Source organism: Melanerpes formicivorus, unplaced genomic scaffold (genome assembly GCF_026170545.1).
Source record: "Melanerpes formicivorus ecotype bairdi unplaced genomic scaffold, bMelFor1.0.p_v2 SCAF_11, whole genome shotgun sequence".
Lineage (NCBI taxonomy): Eukaryota > Metazoa > Chordata > Aves > Piciformes > Picidae > Melanerpes > Melanerpes formicivorus.
The window spans coordinates 19,521,451-19,547,183 of record NW_027142363.1 but is presented as its reverse complement, the minus strand read 5'-3'; the positions used below and the strand labels follow the sequence as shown (position 1 = coordinate 19,547,183).

Here is a 25,733-nt window from a genome sequence, read left to right as displayed (position 1 = left end):
GGGGGAGGGGGAAGGGGTGGTTCTGAGAAGATAAGCTTCTTTTTGAAGGAGCCCCAGCCCCTTTGTGTCTGGGAAGGATGAATACAGAATTAACCAGATTGGAAAAGACTATTGACATCATCGAGTCCAACACCATCCAATCAGCTAGCCCATGGCACTAAGTGCCTCATCCAGTCTCTTTTTAAACACTTCCAGTGATGGTGACTCCACCACCTCCCTGGGCAGCACATTCCAATGGCCAATTACTCTATCTGGGAAGAACTTCTTCCTACCATCCAGCCTAAACCTCCCCTGGTGCAGCTTGAGACTGTGTCCTCTTGTTCTGGTGCTGGGTGCCTGGGACACCAACCTGGCTACAACCTCCCTTCGGGTAGCTGTAGAGAGCAATAAGGTCTCTCCCCTGAGCCTCCTCTTCTCCAGGCTAAGCAACCCCAGCTCCCTCAGCCTCTCCTCACAGGGCTGTGCTCCAGACCCCTCCCCAGCCTCCTTGCCCTTCTCTGGACACCTTCCAGCATCTCAACATCTTTCCTAAACTGAGGGCCCCAGAACTAGACACAGGACTCCAGGTGTGAATAGTTAGCAATGGTTACCCTCAACTCAGATTTTTGTCTCATTTCATTAAGGTATTTATTTGCTTGTTTCCTTTTGCACTGTTTGACAAGAAAATGTATTTTGAGAATAATTCTCTTTATGTTCTCTTCTTAAAAAGTAGTTTTGTTTGTTTGCATTGGGTTTTGGTTGGTTTGGTTTTGGCTGTTTTGGACTGGGTTTGTTGGCTTGGGGTTTTTTTGGTTTGTTTTTAAGGATTGCATCCTTTCCATTATTTTAAAAGCAAAGAGATGACCAGATCAAGAGGACACAGTCTCAAGCTGTGCCAGAGGAAGTTTAGGCTGGAGGTGAGGAAGAAAGTTCTTCACTGAGAGAGTCATTCGCCATTGGAATGTGCTGCCCAGGGAGGTTGGTGGAGTCACCATCACTGGAGGCGTTCAAAAAGGATTGGATGTGGCACTTGGAGCCATGGTTTAGCTGTCAGGCGGTGTTAGATAATAGGTTGGACTTGATGATCTCTGAGGTCTTTTCCAACCTGGTTGATTCTATGATTCTATGACTTAACTTAAAACCACTATAGGATGGCTTAGGCTGGAAGAGACCTTAGAGATAATCTACTCCAACCTTCCCGCCATGGGCAGAGATGCCTCAATTAGACTTGGATGCTCAAGGCCTCTTCAAACCTGGCCTTGAACACCCACAGGGAGGAGGCATTCACAGCCTCCCTGGGCAGCCTCTTCCAGAGCCTTGCCACCCTCGTGCTGATCAATTTCTTCTTCAGCTCCAGTCTAACCCTGCTCTCCTTCAGCTTCAAACCTTCCCCCTTGTCCTGTTTCTAAACACCCTTATGAAAAGTCCCTCTGCAGCCTTCCTGTAGGATCTCTTCAGGTATTGGAAGGCAGCTCTGAGGTCCCCCCCAGAGTCTTCTCTTTTCTAGGCTGAACATGCCCAGCTCCCTCAGCCTGTCCTTGTAGCAGAGTGGTTGCACTGAGACACTTTGCAATGTTATTAGATCAAGTACTCTACAGAAGATAATCTAAAAGCTCTCCTTCTGTTTTTAATGGTTTTGGGGTTTTTTTTTGGTTGGTTGGTCTTTTTCTTTTCCCCTCTTTTCCCTCTTCCTTTGTTTGCATTACTCCTTACATCTCTTCTCCCAAAGATGCAACAATAGAACCTTCAGCAAAGCTGCTTGAATACCAAGAAGCCACAAGCTCTTCAGAGCAGCTTTTCTACCACCTTTGATTGCCTCTACTGGGATTGAACTTTCCTAAAGCTGCTTCTGAGGCTTGGAGAAGTGGTATGCATTAAAAAAACCAGACAAAACATCACCAGGTACATCACCAGAGCTGTTGACAATCCTTCCTGCAGCAAAGAATGCAGAGAGTGTACCAAATCTATTACTAATCCTAGTAAGCACAGACAAAAATCTTTGTGTGAAGGGTGAAGTCAGCACCAAACCCCTCACCAGGCAGATAATCCAAGTTATGCAGGACATGACCTGACTGAAGAAAAAGCATTGCACCAAAGTCATAGAATCACAGAATCGTAGAAGGGTTTGGGTTGGAAAAGACCTCCAAGCAGAGGGCTTTAAAGAATGTCTTGGCTTAAGACCAAGCAATGGCTGCAGTGCTCAAGAGAGCTTTTGTGCCAAAGGTTTGGTCATGCATGAGAGGCTGAACCCTCCTTTAGCAAACATAGAATGGTTTGGCTTGGAAGGGACCTCCAATGGTCATCTAGTTCAATCCCCCTGCAGTCAGCACCTCCACTAGATCATGTTGCTCAGAGAGCTTTGTCCAGCCTGACCTTGAATATCTCCAGGGATAGAGGTGATTCTGCCACTCTGCTCTGGGGAGACCTCACCTGGAGTACTGCGTCCAGCTCTTGAGCTCTCAACAGAGGTAGGACATAGACCTGATGGAGCAGGTCCAGAAGATGGGCACAAAGATGATCAGGGGGTTGGACAACCTCTGCTATGAGGACAGGCTGAGGGAGCTGGGGGTGTACAGTGTGGAGAAGAGAAGGCTTTGGGGAGACCTCAGAGCAGCCTTCCACTACCTGAAGGGGGGTACAAGAGGAACTATTTCCAAAGGCCTGCAGTGATCTCTTTGGATGCTCCACCAAATATGTGTATATTATTTACACACAGTTATTTCACTGTTTAATCCCTTCTTTAGCAAAATACAAGCATCTGCACTTCAGCAAGCTTGAACAAGCATCTAAAATATGATTTACATGAAAGGCACAGTGATCAATGACATCAGGACACCTTGCCCATGCAGGGCTATCAGTGCTCAAAGACTGCATGCACACATAGAACTGCTTCACATTCCAGATTTTCCAGCCCAGTTCTTTTGTGATTTCAGACAAAATTTTCTTTTAGAAAGCCTAGAATAGAATAGACCAGACCAGACCAGGTTGGAAGAGACCTTCAAGATCATCATGTCCAACCTATCATCCAACATCACCTAATCAACTAAACCATGCAACCAAGCACCCTATCAAGTCTCCTCCTGAACACCTCCAATGATCTCCATTTTATTTAACAAGTACCACCCTAACAGTAGATACTGCTCTTTATCACAGGCTCACAGGATGTCAGGAAAGGACCTCTGGATACCATCAAGTCCACCCCCCCGCCAGAGAAGGACCATAGAGTCCAGCACAGGTCACACAGGAACACATCCAGACAGGGCTGGAAAGTCTCCAGAGAAGGAGACTCCACAACCTCTCTGGGCAGCCTGTGCCAATGCTCTGTGACCCTCACAGTGAAGAAGTTCCTCCTCATGTTGAGCTGGAACCTCCTGTGCTGGAGTTTATATCCACTGCCCCTTGTCCTATCCTAGGGTGCAACAGAGCAGAGCCTGTCCCTGTCCCTTCCTTCCTGACCCCCAGCCCTCAGATATTTATAAACATTAGATCTCCTCTCAGTCTTCTCCTCTCCAGACTAAACAGCCCCAGGGCTCTCAGCCTCTCCTCACCAGGCAGTGCTCCAGTCCCTGCAGCATCCTTACCCTGGTTTCAAATGTTAAATTGTCCATTAAATTACACACCAGGAGTCTCTTGAACTAGAAATTTGAATACACAAACTGTGAATATGCAAACACTGCTCACTCCCTCTCCCCCCACTCCTCCTAGTTTTACCCCCAGATGTTTACCAGGGCACAGAGCAAGTCCACTGCTTCCAAGATAAGCTCCTGATGGCCAATCCGTGTGACTCCAAGATCCTCCAGCTCTTGATGAGTAATACGTAGGAGCTGGTCACCACTGATCTTCTCTCTCTCAAAGTTCTTTATGTATTGCTGCAGGCAATCATCCAGACCTGCAGAAAGAGGACAGAAGAAGGGAAGCCAAAAGTTAGCAGCTTTTTTTTTGTACTGCCACAGGAAGTATAAATAAATAAGAACGGAGCTGGAACCAAAACTCAACCAGCAGAAGAGTATTTGCCCTATCTTTAAAAGAATTATTTGAATATTACAAAACCAATAAATGAATCAGGTTCAAGAAATCTTACTATTTGGAGAGCTATTGCAGCCATTATGGCTTTTCCACCTGTGGATAATTTGGTGCTGTCTGCAAAATCCATGGGCTCCCCAGAGAGGTTGTGGAGTCTCATTCTCTGGAGACTTTCCAGCCCTGTCTAGATGTGTTCCTGTGAGACCTGTGTTGGATTCTATGGTCCTGCTCTAGCAGAAGGGTTAGATTTGAAGATCTCCAGAGGTCCATTCCAACCCCTAACATAATGTGAACTCACTGAGGGTGCACTCAAACTATAAAATGACATTGAACATGAATCTTCAGCATGGTGCACAGAGGGAATACCTTCATTTCTCCCTCTCAGAAACCACTGCATCATGTCTTGCCAAACAGCATTAAGACCTGCGTGCTCCAAAGGCATTTCAATGGAAGTCCTCCATTCATCCAAGTGATGCTTATCATTAACATCAAACAGATGAAACAGCAATGAAAACCAGGTATTCTTCTCTGCCTGGCACCTGAAAGTAAGGCCATTTGGAATAGAATAGAATTAACCAGGTTGGAAAAGACCTTTGAGATCATCAATTCCAACCTATCACCCAACACCATCTAACCAACTAAACCATGGCACCAAGTACCACATCCAGTCTCTTCTCAAACACCTCTAGTGATGGTGACTCCACCACCTCCCTGGGCAGCACATTCCAGTGGCCAGTCGTCAGGGTTGGAAGGGACCTCAAGGATCATCCAGTTCCAATCCCCCTGCAATGGCCAGGGACACCTCACACTATAGCAGGTTGCTCACAGCCACATCCAGCCTGGCGTTCAAAAACTTCCAGGCTTTTGAGGCTTCCACCACCTCCCTGGGCAACCTGTGCCAGTGTCTCACCACCCTCATGGGGAAAAAGTTCTTCCTAACGTCCAAGCTGAATCTGCCCACTTCTAGTTCTGCTCCATTCCTCCCAGTCCTATCACTCCCTGACACCCTAAAAAGTCCCTCCCCAGCTTTCTTGAAGCCCCCTTCAGATACCAGAAGGCCACAAGAAGGTCTCCTGGGAGCCTTCTCTTCTCCAGACTGAACAACCCTAACTCCCTCAGTCTGTCCTCATAGGAGAGGAGCTCCAGCACACTGCTCATCTTCATGGCCCTTCACTGGACACCTTCCAGATCCTTCCTGTAATAGAGACTCCAGAAGTGGACACAGTGCTCCAAGTGGGGTCATATCAGAGCAGAGTAGAGGGGGAGAATCACCTCCCTCGACCTGCTGGCTGTGCTTCTCTTGATGCAGCCCAGGATGTGATAGGCTTTCTGAGCTGCTGGAGTCCAGAATAGCAACAGAAGTCCAGAATAAGACACGACAGATGCACTTAATAAACACTAACTGACATTTAATTCCAAATAAAACCATTACTCTTCCTCCTCTTGCTCTTTATTGTGGTTTTTTTTTGTCATTCAGATGTAATCTAGACAGATGCTTGTAGTTCATATACGGTAAGTAAGTGAGAGGGGGGAGAAAAGTCAACAAAAATATTCCTGACAATTGCTTGACTCACCAATTTTGTCAAATCTACAACCAGGAAAGAACAAAATAATTTCACTGAGGATTGCGTGACGGTTCCAGAGTAATTTGCCACAACTACTTCCCCTCCATCCCTAAATAGACAGCCCTTTTAGAGTAATTTATTGCTCTTGCTTTGCTTCTTAATTAAAAGAGAGCAAATTCTTTCCATTAAGAAAATCTGAGAAGAACGAGCGAGAAGGAAGGAAGCAAAAGGGAAGGAAGCAAAAGGGAAGGAAGCAAAAGGGAAGGAAGCAAAAGGGAAGGAAGCAAAAGGGAAGGAAGCAAAAGGGAAGGAAGCAAAAGGGAAGGAAGCAAAAGGGAAGGAAGCAAAAGGGAAGGAAGCAAAAGGGAAGGAAGCAAAAGGGAAGGAAGCAAAAGGGAAGGAAGCAAAAGGGAAGGAAGCAAAAGGGAAGGAAGCAAAAGGGAAGGAAGCAAAAGGGAAGGAAGCAAAAGGGAAGGAAGCAAAAGGGAAGGAAGCAAAAGGGAAGGAAGCAAAAGGGAGAGGAAAGAAAGGAAGGGAAGAAATAAATAATAAAAACCCTACAATAATAAATAATGATACCAATAATAATAGGGATACCAAAAGGCATTCCCCAGCCACCTCTTTTGTTCCCAGAGCCACAGCAGCCAGCCAGCCACTGCTAAATTCAGAACAGCAGGAGGAGAGCTACAGGTAGCAGATGTTGGTAGCTGATAATGCCATTTAACTTGGGATCACAGAATCATTCAGGTTGGAAAGAGCCTTGAGACCATCAGGTCCAACCATTAACCTTACTCTGCCAACTTCACCACTAAACCATAGCCCCAAGCACCACAGCTAAACCACCTTTAAACATATGCAGGCTTGGGGACTCCATCACCTCCCTGGGCAGCCTGTGCCAATCCCTGACCACTCTGGCAGGGGGAAAAAAACATTTCCTCACGTCCAGCCTAAACCTCCCCTGGTGCAGCTTAAGGCTATTCCCTCTTCTTCTATCCCTAATTACCTGTGAAAAGAGACCAGCACCAACCTCTCTACATTGTCCCTTCAGGTAGTTGTAGAAGGTGATAAGGTCTCCCCTTAGCCTCCTCTTCCTCACACTCAACACTCCCAGTTCCCTCAGCTGCTCTTCATCATTTTCATTCCTTAGGCCCTTCCCCAGCTTAGTTGCTCTTCTCTGCACCCACTCCAGCCCCTCCAATGTCTTGATTGTCCTGAAGTGCCCAAAACTGAATACAGCACTCCAGGCATGCCCTCAGCACTGCACAGTACAGGGGGACAATCACTTCCCAGGCACATCAGTTGCCTGGGATCTACGGAAACACCCTGGAAGCTACTGGGGAAACCAACATCTTCCTTCATCACACAGTGTTTTCCTCAAAGTCCAGCATCTACCCAACCTCAAGGTATTAAGAAATCTCTTCTTGTCGAGGTTTGCTTCATTTCTACCCCTAGAAGATGTCACACAACCCACACACCACAGAAATCCCTTATCTGTGAGACTGTATCACCTAAAACCCATGGCAGATGTGAAGAAAACTCTTCAAAAAGAAACAGCTCAGTGGTTAGGACCTAAAAACCACCCCCAGCAAAACACCTCTGTAGAATTCTCTTGCAGCAGAACATACTGGAGCTGTTTCCCTCCCTCCCCCCAATCTTCCATCACTGAGTTCTACCTGGCCCAAGGCAGAATTCATCAAACCATGAAACCATTTTCAATGGCCGATAGGCACAAAAAAATCAGGCAGATTACTGTGCAAGGAATTCATTTTGTTACAACAGCAGCACAGTAGAAACTGAGCAAGAAAGGGTTAATTTCAGTTTTTGATCTCATAGAATCATTGTGAGGGTCAGAAGGAATCTCAAAGATCATCCAGTTCCAACCCTCCTGCCATGGCCAGGGACACCTCACACTAGATCAGGCTGCTCACAGCCACATCCAGCCTGGCCTAAAAATCCTCCAGGGATGAGGCTTCCACCACCTCCCTGGGCAACCTGTGCCAGAATAATTATTTGTATCTTCTCAGTTATTTTTAGTGGGTTTTTTTGTTTTCATTTTAATGCTTTTGGCATCTTGAGTCAGATATATACAGAAAGAGAGAGGGAATAACTGTGTAGAGTGAAGGACAAATGTGGTTTGCAGATAGAGGACTTTGGCCTGGAATTACAGAAAAGCAGTGCACAAAGTTCTGCTCTTCTGTCTATACTGCTATCATCCAGGCATTTAGCAGCTCTTTTGTTTTGGGTTTTTTTTCACATCAACCCAGACATTTGGCAATTATTTATTTTTTATATCAATCCAGGCATTTGACAGCTCCTTTTTTTTATGTCAGGCCAGGCATCTGGCAATTCTTTTTTTATATACAGAATCACAGGATGTTAGGGGCTGGGAAGGACCTCTGGAGATCATCGAGTCCAACCCCCCTGCCAGAGCAGGACCATAGAATCCAGCACAGGTCACACAGGAACACATCCAGATGGGTCGTGAAAGTCTCCAGAGAAGGAGACTCCACAACCTCTCTAGGCAGCCTGCTCCAGAGCTTTGTCACTCTCATGAGAAGTTTCTCCTCATGTTGAGCTGAAACTACACAGATCATAGAATCATTAAGGTTGGAAAAGACCTCAGAGATCAGCCTTCTATGTGCAAGTTTGTGTCCACTGTTCCTTGGCTTATTACTGTGCCCCATCAAAAAGAGCTTGGCCCCCTCCACTTGACACCCACCCCTCAGATATTGATAGACATTGATCAGATGCCCTCTCAGCCTTCTCCTCTCCAGACTAAACAGCGCCAGGGCTCTCAGTCTCTCTTCACAGGGGAGATGCTCAAGTCCCCTAATCATCCTCCTGGCTCTCTGTTGGACTCTCTCCAGCAGGTCTCTATCTCACCTAAATTGGGGAGCCCCAGACTGGACGCAGTATTGCAGGTGTGGTCTCAGCAGGGCGGAGTAGAAGGGGAGAAGAACCTCCCTAGCCCTGCTGGCCACATTTTTCTTGCTGCACCCCAGGGTCCATTGGCTCTGTTTGCCACAAGGGCACATTGCTATCCCATGCAGAACCTGCTGTCTACTAGCATTCCAAGGTCTTCATGGAGCTGCTTTCCAGTAGGGCAACCCCTAACCTGTATTGGTTTGCTTCTTTCAAGACACACACATCATGATCTCTTTGAGATATTGTCCTACTTTGAAGTGTTCAGTAGGAGATTGCAAGCATGTAAGACTTCCCTGTAGGGCTGAGTTGTTTCTTACAATCTTCATCCAGAAAACATGAGTAGATCTCCCAGAAAACAAGGGTTGATTGAGACTGGATCTTAGGAAGAAGTTCTTCCCCATGAGGGTGATGAGACACTGGCACGGGTTGCTCAGGGAGGTGGTGGAAGCCTCACCCCTGGAGATTTTGAAGGCCAGGCTGGATGTGCAGTTTAGGGGAGATGTATTCCCCCCCCCCCCCCCCAAAGAATTTTCAACTATTCATAGTCAATAGATCAGCTAAGAGGTACTGCCAAGTAAAAACTAGTTTTAGACAATGAAAGAGGAAACACAATGCATTTAAATCCCCACTTCATAGCTGCTGGCAACATAAAACACCCAAAAACCAGGTTCAGTGTGGAATAAACAACTCAAAAGACTCCTGCAGCCCAGAAAGTAAATTGTGCCCTGGGCTTCATCAAGAGGATTGTGGCCAGCAGGGCAAGAGAGGGGATTCTGCCCCCTGACTCTGTTCCTGTGAGACCCCACCTCAAATACTGTGGTCATTTCCGGTGTCCTCATGAGGAGGAAGACACAGAGCTGTTGGAGTGAGTCCAGAGGAAGGCCACAAAGATGTTCCAAGGGATGGAACACCTCAGCTCACAGGACACTGGAACAGGCTGCCCAAAGGGGTTGTGGAATCTCCCTCTCTGGAGACATTCAAGACCTGCCTGGATGTGTTCCCATGTGATCTGCTCCAGGTGCTCCTGCTCTGGCAGGGGGGTTGGACTGGATGATCTCTCGAGGTCATTTCCAACCTCCAACATTCTGTGATTATGATTCCATGATCCTAAACTCTTATGAACCCTGGACATCACAACTGCATGGCCGTGGTGGCAATAAATGACAGTTTTGTCCATCAGAAACGTGCAGAAGCATCAAGGCCGAATGGATCACACATGGCTCACCACAGCTCTATTTCAGAAAGAATTTCACATGGACCACATTTTAAAAGTGATTTTCTTGGAAAAAGAAAGTTAAGTTTAAAAGAGAAGTCAGAGAGACAGAAAGCGTACACTTAGGCTAGCAGCAAGCATGATTTGGGCAGAGTCCAAGGGCAGGAGATTGAACACACCTAAGTGCTGGGTTCTACACTTTGGCCACAACAACCCCAGGCAGTGCTACAGGCTGGGGAGAGAGTGGCTGGAGAGCAGCCAGGCAGAAAGGGTCCTGGGGGTACTGGTTGACAGTAGGATGAACATGAGCCAGCAGTGTGCCCAGGTGGCCAAGAAGGCCAAGGGCATCCTGGCCTGCATCAGGAATAGTGTGGCCAGCAGGAGCAGGGAAGTCATTCTGCCCTGTACTCTGCACTGCTTAGGCCACACCTTGAGTCCTGTGTCCAGTTCTGGGCCCCTCAATTCAAGGAGGACATTGAGATGCTGGAAGGTGTCCAGAAAAGGGCAACAAGGCTGGGAAGAGGTCTGGAGCACAGCCCTGTGAGGAGAGGCTGAAGGAGCTGGGGTTGCTTAGCCTGGAGAAGAGGAGGCTCAGGGGAGACCTTCTTGCTCTCTACAATTACCTGAAGGGAGGTTGCAGCCAGGTGGGGGTTGGTCTCTTCTCCCAGGCACCCAGCACCAGAACAAGAGGACAGAGTCTCAAGCTGTGCCAGGGGAAGTTCAGACTTGATCTTAGAAAAACGTTTTTCACAGAGAGAGACTGGCCATTGGAATGGGCTGTCCAGGGAGGTGGTGGGGTTGACATCCCTGCAGGTGTTTGAGACTGGATGAGGCACTTGGTGCCATGGTTTAGTTGATCAGATGGTGTTGGGTGATAGGTTGAACTTGATGATCTTGGAGGTCTTTTCCAACCTGGATGATCCTGTGATTTATAGCCACAAGCCTGGTGGTGTCTAACAGGACATATTTCCAATAAAACCAGTTCTTGCTGTTGGACTGCTTAACATCAGAGCTTATCATTGCAGGTTAGGCTTGGTAATTGCAGGAATAAACTCTAAAGTGCTCTGTTTGGCTGCTGACAAATGTAACCACTCCTATTTCTCTGGGTGTCCTCTGTTTCCATCTGCACAGCAAAGCCATAATCTTTGCCCAAGGCCCCATGCAAGTTTTGCAAAGGGTCTGAAATCTTCAGCCACGGGTAACGTTGTGACAAAACAGTGTCAAGCTTCTGGAAGAAGCAAGGACTAGGAGCCCTGATTATCAATATTGTTCTCACTGCAAGAGGTTATAATTATTGTTATATTTAGGACTCATTAGTGGATTACAACCACCACATTGTTCAGCTACAGCTGTGGCCTTTGCACAGGGGAAACGCTGAAGTGTGCTGAAAAGTTGGTGTGGCTGCTAAAGGCTAGCAGAAATCTCTTAGCTTTTGGAAGGGAGAGGAGCCAAACAACCCACAGTGGATGTCCTGGGGCACCTCGATGCAAGAGACACACTGAGAGGCTGGAGTGGGTGCAGAGAAGAGCAACTACATACAGAATTAACCAGGTTGGAAAACACCTTCAAGATCATCCAGTCCAACACCATCTAATCAACTAAACCATCACAGTATCACACAGTATCACCAAGATTGGAAGAGACCTCAAAGATCATCAAGTCCCACCTGTCACCACAGACCTCATGACTAGACCATGGCACCAAGTGCCACGTCCAATCCCCCCTTGAACACCTCCAGGGACTCCACTACCTCCCAGGGCAGCACGTTTCTTCCTAACATCCAGGCCAAACTTCCCCTGGCACAGCTTGAGACTGTGTCCTCTTGCTCTGGTGCTGGTTGCCTGGGAGAAGAGACCAACCCCCACCTGGCTACAACATCCCTTCAGGTAGTTGTAGAGAGCAATCAGGTTATAGAAGAAAGGATAGTAATAAGGGATAGAAGAAGAGTGAACAGCCTTAAGCTGCACCAGGGTAGGTTTAGGCTGGACATGAGGAAACATTTTTCCCCTGCAAGAATGGTCAGGCATTGGCACAGGCTGCCCAGGGAGGTGGTGGAGTCACCAACCCTGGATATGTTTAAAGGTGGTTTGCTTGTGGTGCTTGGGGCTCTGGTTTAAGGGTGACCCTTGTAGAGTAGGGTTAATGGTTGGACTTGGTGATCCTGGAGGGTCTTTTCCAACCTGAATGTTTCTGTGATTCTGTAAAATCTCACAGAAGCTGCACATCTCCAGCTGCAGTGGCACTACTGCAGAAGCACCTGAACTCCAAAAATCTTTGCACCACGCAGCACTGACAACCTCCCAGATTCCCACAAAGAACTGTAAGCACTGAAATGCAACTACCACATCCAAGGAGACCACCTTGTGGCCTTCCAGTATCTGAAGTAAGCTACAAGAAAGCTGGGGAAGGACTTCTGAGGGTGTCAGGGAATGACAGGACTGGGGGGGATGGAGCAGAACTAGAAATGGGTAGATTCGGATTGGATGTCAGGAAGAAGTTCTTCCCCATGAGGGTGGTGAGACACTGGCACAGGTTGCCCAGGGAGGTGGTGGAAGCCTCATCCCTGGAGATTTAAGGCCAGGCTGGATGTGGCTGTGAGCAACCTGCTGTAGAGTGAGGTGTCCCTGCCCATGGCAGGGGGGTTGCAACTGTATGATCCTTGAGGTCCCTTCCAAGGCTGACAATTCAATGATTCTAAGTAGGTGTGGTATTGGCTTCTCCCAGCAGTTCAGAAGGGACTCATTGTGAGGCTGAAACACCCCCTCAGGACTTAAGACAAAAAAATCTTAATTTTCTACCGTTTTTCCCTGTCTCCCATGATTATTTGCAGCTGTGCACATACAACTCTAAGAAGTGCAAAGCCATCAGAGGTCCAAGCCTACAGCAGGCAGGCAGGAGGGAAAGTTTCTTCAAACTCTGGGTGAACTCCCTCCCGCTCGTTCTTCCCTCTCACACCGCCCATGCAATTCCCAGGCTGGATGCTCTCTTTAGCAGGAGGCTCATACAATTCAGCACAGTATGAAATTTGGGATGGTTTTAGAGTTTGTGGGCAGAACAGAAGCAGTACATCCGCCTCCACATGACAAAGAAACAGCTGTAAGTTAAAAAATCCCCGGTCAAACGCTTTGATATGTGTAGGACTGTCACAAAGGAGAAGAAAGAGCAAAGCTCCACTTCTCATATTCATCACTTCCAGCACTTTCACATACACTGCCTCAGGAACCAGCCCACCACTCTGCAAAACACAAATGAATCACATATGAAAGCATAAAAAAAAAACAAACCCAAACCCCAAGTATAATATATAAGGCAGTCAAAAGATGTTTACAGAAGCCAAGCAGATCCCTGACATTAACCAAGCAAGTAAATAAGCACAGGTTGTTCTTTCAGATGCCAGCACATGTTTGCATTTCACAGAATCACAGAAACATTCAGCTTGGAAGAGAGCCTCAGGATCACCAAGCCCAACCATTAACCCTACTCTACAAGGGTCACCCCTAAACCACAGCCACAAGCACCACATCCAACCCACCTTTAGACACATCCAGGCTTGGGGACTCCACCACCTCCCTGGGCAGCCTGTGCCAAGACCACTCTGGCAAGGAAATTTTTTTCCTGATGTCCAGTCTAAGCCTACCCAGTCACAGCTTGAGGCCATTCCCTCCTTTCTATCACCAATTACCTGGGAGAAGAGACCAGCACCAACCTCTCCACAAGGTCCTTTCAGGTAGTTGTAGACAGCAAGGAGGTCTCCCCTCAGCCTCCTCTTTTCCAAACTAACCATCCCCAGCTCCTTCAGTTGCTCTTCATCAGATTTATTCTCCAGGCCCTTCACAGCTTCCTTGCCCTCCTCTGCCCTGGCTCCAGCACCTCCACATCTCTCTTGTATTGAGGTGCCCAAAACTGGACACAGTACTCAAGGTGTGGCCTCACCAGAGCTGAGTCCCAGGGCACAATACCCTCCCTGCTCCTGCTGGACACAGCATTTCTGATCCCAGCCAGGATGCCTTTGGCTTTCTTGGCCACCTGGGCACACTGCTGACTCTTCTTCAGCTGCTTGTCCATTAGCACCCCCAGGTCCCCTTCTCCCAGACAGCTTTCCAGCCACATTGTCCCAAGCATTGCTACAGCACAGTCCAGAGCAGTCACATTGAACACAGTGCTGTTGACACAAGAAGGGATCTTCTCCCTTCTCCTTCACCTGGCCCAATAGATGCTGCTATGCAAAATAATCAGATAAACTCTACCTTCCACAGCCTTCCACACAGCTCTTCACCACCAAAACCAGTTTTGCTGCCAAGAGTTTCTGGAACATTGTGTCTCTGAAGAAACACTACAACAGTTGTTAAATCACAGCATCACAGAATGTGAGGGGTTGTAAGGGACCTCAAAACATCCTCCAATCCAACCCCCCTGCCAGAGCAAGAGTACCTAGAGCAGGTCACACAGGAACACATCCCGGTGGGTTCTGAATGTCTCCAGAGAGGCAGACTCCACAACCCCCCTGGGGCAGCCTGCTCCAGTGTTCTGTCACCCTCACAGGGAAAAAGTGTTTCCTCGTGTTTCCATGGAATTTCCTATTCCTTACCTTCCGCCATTTCCCCTTGTGCTTTACATCTTTACCAACAGGAATGAGCTTACTCCTCAGTCTCTTCCTCTCCAAGCTGCAAGCCCCAGCTCCCTCAGCCCTTCCTCAGCAGGGAGATGTTCCACTCTTTTAATCATCTTTGTGGCTCTGCACTGGACTCCCTCAAGCAGTTTCCTGAGGTCCTTCCTGAACTGAGCGGCCCAGAACTGGACACAAGATTCCAGATGTGGCCTCATCAGGGCAGAGAACAGGGGGAGGAGAACCTCTCTAGACCTACTAACCACAGCCCTTCTAATCCACCCCAGGATGCCACTGGCCTTCTTGGCCACAAGAGCACATTGCTGGCTCATGGTCAACCTCCCATCCACTAGGACCCCCAGGTCCTTTTCCCCTTCGCTGCTCTCCAACAGGTCAGCTTGTTAAAGCTTTCCTTCACCTCAGACATTTACAGTGACCCACCACTGGAAGTAGTTGATAGTTCTGATAATAGTGAATAGCCTGTTAATAGTTCAGATAGAGCTGTGAGATTCTTTCTTCAGGCTGGGGGTGGAGGGTGTTTGTGACCTACAGATCTCAGGCAGGCAACAGGGTTGAAAGCAATGAAAATAATTTTACAACACAATTCCTCAGTTTTGCTACACATCCCCTGAACCCCTCTCTGGAGCACCAGTAGAAAGGATTCTAGGCTTGGTTGGGAGTGCTTATAGGATGACTTCCATCCATCTTCCAGATTATTCTCCCTTCCCCTACGTTTGATTTTCCTTCCAATCCCAGCAACAACATCTGGTGTTTGCTGGCTCCGTGTGCCTTCTCTCAGGAAGCCTTTCAGAACTGAGAGAACCCCAATGACATCACCCAGAACTGGACAGAATCTGCTCAAATTAATTTCCAGACAGCCATACAAGTACAGCTTTATTACATTCTGTTATGCATTGGTCCAGTGTGCCTTCAAAACTTGAAAACACTGCAGGTTTAAACTCCTTGGCCAAGACAATCTGCTTCAAACTCTATTTGAAGTAGAGGGGGCTACACAAAAGTACATCCAAAGAGAAATTTGCAAGCCCAAGCTTCACTAATCACTAGAATGGTTTGGGCTGGAAAGGACCTCTGAAGGTCACATAGTTCAACCCCACCTCTGCAGTCAGCTGGGACATCTGCCATTACACCCAGCTGCTCAGAGCCTTGGCAAAACTCACCTGGAATAGCTTCAAGGATGAGGCCTCAGCTACCTCCCTGGGCAACCTGTTGCAGTGTTCCAGCAGAACTAGTTCCTAACATCCAATCTAAATCTGCTCTTCTCTCATTTCAAACCACTGCCTCTCATCCTGTCCCTGCAGGCCTTTGTAAACAGCCCCTCTGCAGCCTTCTTGTAGCCCCCTTCAGGTACTGGAAGGCTGCTCTTAGGTCTCCTCAGACCCTTCTCTTCTCCAGGCTGAATAACCCCAGCTCCCTCAGCCTGTCCTCATAGCAGAGGTGTTCCAGCCCCACAGTCATCTTTGTGGCCCTCCTCTGGACCTGCTTCCTCAGGTCCATGTCTTTCCTGTGCTGAGGGCTCCCAAGCTGGATGCAGCACTCCAGGTGAGGTCTCACCAGAGCAAAGTGGCAGAATCACTGCTCTGAATCTGCTGGTAATGCTTCTGCTGATGCAGCCCAAGATCACAGAATCATAGAATTGTCAGGGTTGGGAGGGACCTCAAGGAGCAGCCAGTTCCAACCCCCCTGCCATGGGCAGGGACACCTCACACTACAGCAGGTTGCTCACAGCCACATCCAGCCTGGCTGCAAAAACCTCCAGGGATGAGGCTTCCACCACCTCCCTGGGCAACCTGTGCCAGTGTCTTACCACCCTCACGGGGAAGAACTTCTTCCTAACATCCAATCTCAATCTACCCATTTCTAGTTTTGCTCCATCCCCCCAGTCCTATCACTCCCTGACACCCTCAAAAGTCCCTCCCCAGCTTTCTTGTAGCCCCCTTCAGATACTGGAAGGCCTCAAGCAAGCCTTCTCAAAGCCTTCTCTTCTCCAGACTGAACAGTCCCAACTCCTTCAGTCTGTCCTCATAGCAGAGCAGCTCCAGCCCTCTGCTCATCCTCATGGCCCTTCTCTGGACACACTCCAGCACCTCAAGATCCTTCCTGTAATAAGAGCTGCAGAACTGGACACAGTACTCCAGGTGAGGAAAGATGCCATTGGCCTTCTGGGCTTCAAGCACACACTGTTGGCTCATGTCCATGTCCTCACCCACCAGCACTCCCAAGCCCTTTTCTGGAGGGCTGCTCTCAACATCATCAACCCCCCAGCTTGTATTGATATTTAGGATTGTACACATCTAGATTGAAGACTTTGCACTTTGCCTTATTGACCCTCATGAGATTCTGCTCAGCCCACCACACACTGGCCACAACCACCCCATGCAGTGCTACAGGGTGGGGTCAGAGGGGCTGGAGAGCAGCCAGGCAGAGAGGGACCTGGGGGTACTGACTGACAGTAGGCTGAACATGAGCCAGCAGTGTGCCCAGGGGGCCAAGAAGGCCAAGGGCATCCCAACCTGCATCAGGAATAGTGTGGCCAGCAGGAGCAGGGAAGTCATTCTGCCCTGTACTCAGCACTGGTTAGGCCACACCTTGAGTCTTGTGTCCAGTTCTGGGCTCCGCAGTTTAGGAAAGATGTTGAGTTGCTGGAAGGTGTCCAGAGGAGGGCAACAAAGCTGGGGAGGGGTCTGGAGCACAGCCCTGTGAGGAGAGGCTGAGGGAGCTGGGGTTGCTTAGCCTGGAGAAGAGGAGGCTCAGGGGAGACCTCATTGCTCTCTACAACTGCCTGAAGGGAGGTTGTAGCCAGGTGGGGGTTGGTCTCTTCTCCCAGGCAACCAGCACCAGAACAAGAGGACACAGTTTCAAGCTGCACCACGAGAGGTTCAGGCTGGATGTGAGGAAGAAGTTCTTCATACAAAGAGAGATTGGCCATTGGAATGTGCTGCCCAGGGAGGTGGTGGAGTCACCATTCCTGGAGGTGTTTAGTAAGAGACTGGATGAGGCACTTGGTGCCATGGTTTAGCTGATTAGATGGTGTTGGATGATAGGTTGGACTCAATGATCTCAAAGGTCTTTCTAACCTGGTTAATTCCATTCTAAAACCAAAAGATAACAACAAACAACTTTATTATCTTCAAAAACCCACAAACCTCTCCAGCCTGCCCAGGTCCCTCAGGATGGCACCCACCCTTCCATCTCCCTCTTTAAGAGAGAAGAGCACATTCCATCGTGAACATCTACAGCATGAAGCAGAAGCTGCAGAGTGGGAGTGCAAGCCAGACAACTGGATCATAGCAAAACAGAGTTGTCAGGGGTTTTTTATTACTATTATTTCCCTTGTCAATATACTTTTAAAAAAATCATGCTGTCAGCTCTGCAAAAGTTGTAAATATATTAATTTATCTTTTTAAGATGGAAAAAAAACATCTGTTTAAGTGACAACCTGAGCTACACTTCAGCTGTTTTGCATAACAACTTGCTCATACAATTGGTGCCTATGAACAATATGCAGCAACCAGGAATTAGACCCTTCAAAGGCTGAATTCATCTACAGTGATGTGTTAAGCCTCTTTCAAGTCTTGTCAATGTCCTACCTCCAGCAAAAGAGAAATGAACTCTCTCATGGAAAGCAATGTGTGCCGGCAGCAGGCAAAATTAATAACAGTTTGCTTTTAACTACTGACTGCATGGCACTGTGCAAGGAAGCAAGACAGAGACACAGGCACTGTCTCCTCTCACGTCAGTGAATCAGTTTACTGCCAGAGAAAAGTTCTCTAACTGAAGTTCATAGGACCACAGGATGTTAGGGGTTGGAAGGGACCTGCAAAGATCTTCCAGCCCAACCCCTCTTCCAAAGCAGGACCATAGAATCCAGCACAGGTCACACAGGAACACTTCCAGAGGGGGCTTTAGAAGTCTCCAGAGACTCAACAACCTCCCAGGGCAGCCTGCTCCAGAGCTCTGTGACTCTCACAGTGAAGAAGTTCTTCCTCACGTTGAGGTAGAACCTCCTAGGCTGGAGTTTCTATCCATTGCCCCTTGTCCTATCACAGGCAGCAAGTGAGAAGAGCCTGTCTCCTCCCTCTTGAACCTCAGCCCTCAGATATTTATAGACTGAGAATACTCTCAGTCTTCTCTTCTCCAGACCAAGCAACCCCAGGTCTCTCAGACTCTCCTCACAGGGCAGTGCTCCAGTCCCTTCAGCATCACAGGGTGCAACTGAGCAGAGCCTGTCCCCTCCCTGAAAGGGAGTAACAAGAAGGCTGCAGAGGGACTATTTGCAAAGGCCTGCAGTAAGAGGATGAGGGACAATGGTTTGAAATGAGAGCAGAGCAGATTTAGATTGGCTGTTAGGAACAAGTTCTTTACTGTGAGGATGGTGGAACACTGCAAACAGCTTGCCCAGGGAGGTACTTGAAGCCCCATCCCTGGAGATCTTTAAGGTCAGGCTGGGCAAATCTCTGAGCAACCTGATCTAGTGGAGGATGTCCCTGCTGACTGCAGGGGGCTTGGGCTGGATGAGCTTTGGAAGCTTTGGAGGTGCCTTCCACACCAAACCATTCTATGATTCTAAAGCATCAAATGCATGACTCCCAGCACCATTTCCCTATGCTAACCAATCTTTTAAGCATGTACTTTTCAGCCTTATCCTGCTCTTGCACTGCACCATATGCACCCTAGAGCTGATACATTATTTCACCCTCTTGCTAAGACACAGTGATACCTTAACACTTCTCAGTACTTCCTGAATGGCTTTGCTAACTTGAACTCCTCAGGCAATAAAGGACTTTTCATCACAAAGCATGGATGAAGCACTCCTAGACAGCAAATGGGAATTCTAATGCCTGTAAAAGAGAAGGTGCAACTCCTCTTCTTATGGCAGGTTCTGCTCTGCTCAAGTCCCCTTTGGAGCTGGTTCTCCAGTTTCACAACTGTAATAGGGAGCACATTCTGAAGCTTTACTATTCATAGTCTAATATTAACATTTCAACAAGTTGTTGGCCTGGAAAGAAAACCAAGAGTTAAACAAAATGTTTAACAGGCAGGGTTCTGGGACTGCACTTTTTAACAGCCTTGAGTATTGCGTCCAGTTTTGGGCACCTCAATACAAGAGAGATGTGGAGGTGCTGGAGCCAGGGCAGAGGAGGGCAAGGAAGCTGGGAAGGGCCTGGAGAATAAATCTGATGAAGAGCAACTGAAGGAGCTGGGGATGGATAGTTTGGAAAAGAGGAGGCTGAGGGGAGAGAGACCTCATTGCTGTCTACAACTACCTGAAAGGACACTGTCTAGAGACACTTGGGAGCACTGTGTCCAGCTCTGCAAACCCTATTACAAGAAGGATCTGGATTTGCTGATCCTGAGGATCTTTTCCAACTTGAATACAGAATACAGATTTAACCAGGTTGGAAAAGACCTTTGAGAGTGAGTCCAACCTAGCACCCAACACCACCTAATCAACTAAACCATGGCACTAAGCACCTCATCCAGTCTCTTTTTAAACACCTCCAGTGATGGTGACTCCACCACCTCCCTGGGCAGCACATTCCAACGGCCAATGTCTGTTTCTGGTAAGAATTTCTTCCTAACATCCCGCCTAAACCTCCCCTGGCACAACTTGAAACTGTGTCCTCTTGTTCTGCTGCTGGGTGCCTGGGAGAGGAGACCAACCTCCACCTGGCTACAGCCTCCCTTCAGGGAGTTGCAGACAGCAGGAAGGTCTCCCCTGAGCCTCCTCTTCTCCAGGCTAAACACCCCCAGCTCCCTCAGCCTCTCCTCACAGGGTTTGTGACCCAGACCCCTCCCCCCAGCCTCCTTGCCCTTGTCTGGACACCTTCCAAAGTCTCAACATCTTTCTTGAATTGAGTGGCCCAGAACTGGACACAGGACTGCAGGTGTGGCCTAACCAGTGCTGAGTACAGGGCAGAAGGACCTCCCTGCTCCTGCTGAGCAGGCTATTCCTGAGAGAAAGCTGCCTGTTTGATTATCATCACAGCACTAAAAAGACATCCATTTGCAAAGATTCTAAAAATCCACCTGTCTCTTCTCCCAGGCAACCAGTGACAGAACAAGAGGACACAGACTCAAGCTGCACCAGGGTTGGTTTAGGCTGGCTGGTAGGAAGAAAGGTCTCTCCTGAGCCTCCTCCTCTCCAGCTTGAATACCCCCAGCTCCCCCAGCTGCTGTGTGATCCTCTGATCAAAGTAATTATCCAAATACCAGGCTGGCAATATTATGCTGTGCCAGAACCAGAAGGAAAATCCCGTTCCTTCCACAGAAAAATTCAAGCTCTGAGCAGACTGTAGGGATCCTCCCTCTTTAGCAGGAGAATTACATCTCCAGCATTTGCAGAGAGAATTTTATTACAACCTATTCACACCACAAGCCAGGATTTGGCAGACAGAGCAGTGCTTTGACTTCCAAGCTTTCAACAAGAGATGCTATTAATGAAACACTTGAACCCACGTGGTTCAGGTAGGAGAGAGATCCCATAACAGGTACCTCTCAGAGCACCACGTTAGTGCTGGACCCATCTCCTCTGACACAACTTGACACTGCAGTCATATGCTGAGCTCTGAAGCATCTGCTCCATAATAAACTGCTGTATGCTTGCCAAGAAGCTAAGCACTGCCTTTTGGAGGAGCACTGCTAAGTTGCAAGCCATAATTTAATACTCATCTGACATTGATGGCGACCCAACATTTAATGGAGCTTAATGCTCTTCTGATGCCACTGATTAAATTATTGCTCAGGAGTCCAGTTGCATAAGCTACAATTTGCAAGGAAGCAAGACAGATACACAGGCACTGTCTCCTCTCACATCAGTGAAATCAGTTTACTGCCAGAGAAAAGTTCTCTAACTGAAGTTCATAGGATCATGGGATGTTAGGGGATGGAAGGGACCTCTGGAGATCATTGAGTCCAACACCCCTGCCAAAGCATAGAATCCAGCACAGGTCACACAGGAACACATCCAGCTGGGGCTGGAAAGTCTCCAGAGAAGGAGACTCCACAACCTCTCTGGGCAGCCTGCTCCAGTGCTCTGTGACCCTCACAGTGAAGAAGTTCCTCCTCATGTTGACGTGGAATCTCCTGTGCTGGTGTTTCCATCCATTGCCCCTTCCCTGTCCCCTCCCCCTTGAACCCCAGCCCTCAGATATTTATAAACATTGATTAAATCCCCTCTCAGTCTTCTCCACACTAAGAAGCCCCAGGTTCCTCAGTCTCTCTTCATCAGGCAGTGCTCCAGTCCCTTCAGCATCCTTGTAGCCCTCTCTCCAGCAGATCCCTGTCCCTCTTGAACTGGGGAGCCCAGAACTGGATGCAATATTCCAGGCAGGGTCTCAGCAGGGCAGAGCAGAGGGAGAAGAGAACCTCCCTGGCTCTGCTGGACACACTCCTCTCAATGCACCCCAGGACCCTATTGGCCTTCTTGGCCACCAGGGCACACTGCTGTCCCATGCAGAACTTGCTGCCCACCAGCACTCCCAGGTCCTTCTCCCCAGGGCTGCTCTCCAGCAGATCACCTCCCAGCCTGTACTGCTGCAGTTTATTCTTCCTCCCCAGGTGCAGGACTCTGCACTTCTCCGTGTTGAAACTCATCAGGTTCCTCTCTCCCCAGCAATCACTCTGTCCAGGTCTCACTGAAAGTTATAGCTAAGTACCCTACAGAGCATTCTTGGTCATCACAGAATTTGGTTCAGATGCTTTAAGCCAATTATATGCTTCTTAAACAACAACAAAAAAAGAGGGAAGCATGAATTATTCCTGAGCACAAAGGGGAAAATATGGGTAAAAGCCTCGACCCAGCATGTGCAATGACTTCAGAAAGTCCTGAGCACTGTCCAGGAAAACTCAGTCCTCTGGCCAACAGGAGTTTCTATTCAATTTTCCCCCTGCTAGGTTGTTTAACAGTTTGGTCACTGCTTAAGACACAGCTGTGCAAACAATCTTGCAAGGTTTGGCCTGATGCTGTTGAACTCCAGCCCAAAACGTCTCTCCCCTCCTTTCTGCAGATAGAATGAAGAAAGCTAATTTGGACTACAGAGGATTAGAGGCTTTCACAGCCCAGTTTTAGATCATTAGATTCCAATTTCTTTTCTCTTTTTGAGTTTTGAAAGAATTTTCTTACATAAATGAGTAAGCTCAAGCATATACCTAAGACACATGGGTAGCAACAGTACTTCCTAAATCATCACAGGGCATAAGCCCTGTGAGGAGAGGCTGAGGGAGCTGGGGCTGTACAGCCTGGAGAAGGAGGCTCAGCAGAGACCTTATTGCTCTCTACAACTACCTGAAGGGAGGTTACAGCCAGGAGGGGGTTGGTGTCTTCTCCCAGGCAACCAGCACCAGAACAAGAGGACACAGTCTCAAGCTGTGCCAGGGGAGGTTTAGATTGGATGTCAGGAAGAAGTTCTTCCCAGCAAGAGAGATTGGCCATTGGAATGTGCTGCCCAGAGAGGTGGTGGAGTCACCATCCCTGGAGGTGTTTAAAAAGAGACTGGATGAGGCACTTGGTGCCATGGTTTAGTTGATTAGAGGGTGTTGGGTGCTAGGTTGGACTCACTCTCAAAGGTCTTTTCCAACCTGGTTAATTCTATATTCTCTATCTCAAGAAGACCTATTCCCATCCTGAGGGAAAAAAAAAAAAAGCTCCCTGAATACCCAAACCTTTTAAAACGATTGAAACCAATTAAACAGCAGTAATGAGACAGTAGTGGTTTTAAAATGCCTTGAAAGAGAACAACCAGGTAAAAAAGTTCCTGAGGGTACATACACAAACCGACAACTGCTTGTTATAGCTTCTCAGAAAACAAATCTTTCATCCCAGATCACAGGATGTCAGGGGTTGGAAGGGACCCAAAGAGATTATGGAGTCCAACCTCCCTGCCACAGCAGGACCATAGAATCTAGCTCAGGTCACACAGGAACACATCCAGATGGGGCTGGAAAGTCTCTAGAGAAGGAGACTCCACAACCTCTCTGGGCAGCCTGTGCCAGTGCTCTGTGACCCTTACAGTGAAGAAGTTCCCCCTTGTGTTGAGGTGGAACCTCCTGTGCTGCAGCTCACTTCCATGATAGGTTGGACTCGATCTCAAAGGTCTTTTCCAACCTGGTTAATTCTATTCTATTCATTGCTCCTTGTCCTATCACAGGGAGCAACTGAGCAGAGGCTGTCCCCTCCCTCTTGACCCTCAGCCCTCAGATATTTATAGACATTGATTAAATCCCCTCTCAGTCTTCTCTTCTCCAGACTAGAAAGCTCCAAGTCCCTCAGTCTCTCCTCACCAAGCTGTGCTCCAGTCCCCTAATCATCCTTGTAGCCCTCTGCTGGACCCTCTCCAGCAGATCCCTGTCCCTCTTGAACTGGGGAGAGGAACAGATAAAACAGAGGAACAGTGACAGCTCATAAGAACTTTTACCAGGCTATTTATGATTACAGTATTTTCACAGCTCTTGGCAACCCAAAACCATTCTGCTCTCAACATGCAAACTGAATGCCTGATGCTAACAGGAATGCAATGTTAACACCACAGCAGTAAATGAATAATCAAAAGCAGTGTGGCCAGCAGATCCAGAGAGGTGATTCTGCCACTTGACCCTGCTCTGGTGAGCCCTTCCCTGGAGTACTGTGTCCAGCTCTGGGCCCCGCAACACAGGGAGGACATGACCTGATGGAACAGGTCCAGAGGAGGGCCACAAAGATGATTGTGGGGTTGGAGCACCTATTTTACAAGGACAGGCTGAGGGAGCTGGGAGTGTTCAGCCTGGAGAAGACTCCAGACAAACCTAAGAGCAGCAGCCTTCAAATACCTGAAGGGGGCTACAAAAAGTCTGCAGAGGGACTGTTTGCAAAGGCCTGGAGTTTGAAATGAGAGAACAGAAGATTTAGATTGGATGTTAGGAACAGGTTCTTTACCATGAGGGTGGGGGAACACTCCAACAGGGAGGTAGCTAAAGCCCTATCCTTGGAGCTATTTGAGGTCAGACTGGACAAGGATCTGAGCAAGGTGATTTAGTGGAGGGTGTCCCTGCTGACTGCAGGGGGATTGGACTAGGTAACCTTTGGAGGTCCCTTCCAACCCAAACCATTCTATGATTTGGAGATACTTTGGAGAAGCTTTCCCACTGAACACACATTATTAGCTACTGTTGAAACATAGAAGATGATTCAAAATAAGTTCTAATGCAACCACCTTTATACAATCCCAGGGCCTTATTCCTTTGGGGGGTTTGGTCTGCATTGTCAAACCCACAGAAATGTATTTAGTTCTCCTAACAAGTGTCCTCCTCTTGTTTGCATCTCACCCTTCAACTTCATCTCCCCCACTGCTTACTACTGAGGTTACACTTCAGCCAGGCCAGCAGAGAGGTTGGGTTTTAACCTGGTTGTATGAAAGAAGCAAAGCTCCACAGAAGACTATTTTCTTCTGCAAATCCAATCCTCACCCACTCAGTATCATCTAAGTGCCAATAGGAAGATTTGCCCCCATTGGCATGCAGGAAACACCTAACAACCTGTTGTAGTTCATGGTGAGGCTTTCACAGTTACTCCTGAAAGGAAACTTGACCAACCAGCATTCACAGGAAACAAGGTGTATTCCTGCATCTCATTTCTTCCCCTAACACCTCTGACTGACTGCAGCAGTCACTATGTGCAGCCCACTGTCTGCCTTTCTCCACAGGTGGCTGAGGCAAGGAGAACTCAGCCCAACCCCAACTCATAAATGCAAGTGGGAACAACCACCACCAAATTCACCTATCCTAGAGAACCATTTAGGATGGAAAGGACCCTTGAGATCATCAGGTCATAGAATCAGCAAGGTTGGAAAGGACCTCTGAAATCATCAAGTCCAACCTATTACCTAGTACCTAACACCTCCTGACAACTAAACCATGGCTCCAAGTGCCATATCCAAGCCTTTTTTGAACGCCTCCAGGGATGGTGACTCCACCACCTCCCTGGGCAGCACATTCCAATGGCCAATTACTCTTTCTGGGAAGAACCTTCTCCTCACCTCCAGCCTAAACCTCCCCTAGCACAGCTTGAGACTGTGTCCTCTTGTTCTGGTGCTGGTTGCCTGCAAGAAGAGACCAACCCCCACCCAGCTGCAACCTCCCTTCAGGGAGTTGGAGAGAAAAGAGGTCTCCCCTGAGCCTCCTGTTCTCCAGGTTAAACACCCCCAGCTCCAAGCCTCTCCTCACAGGGCTGTGCCCCAGCCTCACTGCCCTTTTCTGGACATGTTCAAGAGTCTCAATGTCCTTCTTAAATTGAGGAGCCCAGAACTGGACACAGGACTCCAGGTGTGGCCTAACCAGTGCTGGGTACAGGGCAGAATGACTTCCCTGCTCCTGCTGGCCACACTATTGCTGATGCAGGCCAGGATGCCATTGGCCTTCTTGGCCACCT

The 25,733-nt window shown here is 48.3% G+C and overlaps 1 protein-coding gene across 8 annotated transcripts in view; it reads right to left on the bottom strand.

Moving 5' to 3' along the window:
* Nucleotides 1–25,733, bottom strand: part of CNKSR2 (connector enhancer of kinase suppressor of Ras 2) — a 246,863-nt gene that overhangs the window by 195,712 nt on the left and 25,418 nt on the right. For all 8 annotated transcript variants that reach the window (XM_068144773.1, XM_068144776.1, XM_068144771.1 and 5 more), the window contains exon 2: nt 3,705–3,868. In XM_068144773.1, the coding sequence (XP_068000874.1) occupies nt 3,705–3,868 (164 nt within the window). The remainder of the gene's footprint in view (nt 1–3,704; nt 3,869–25,733) is intronic.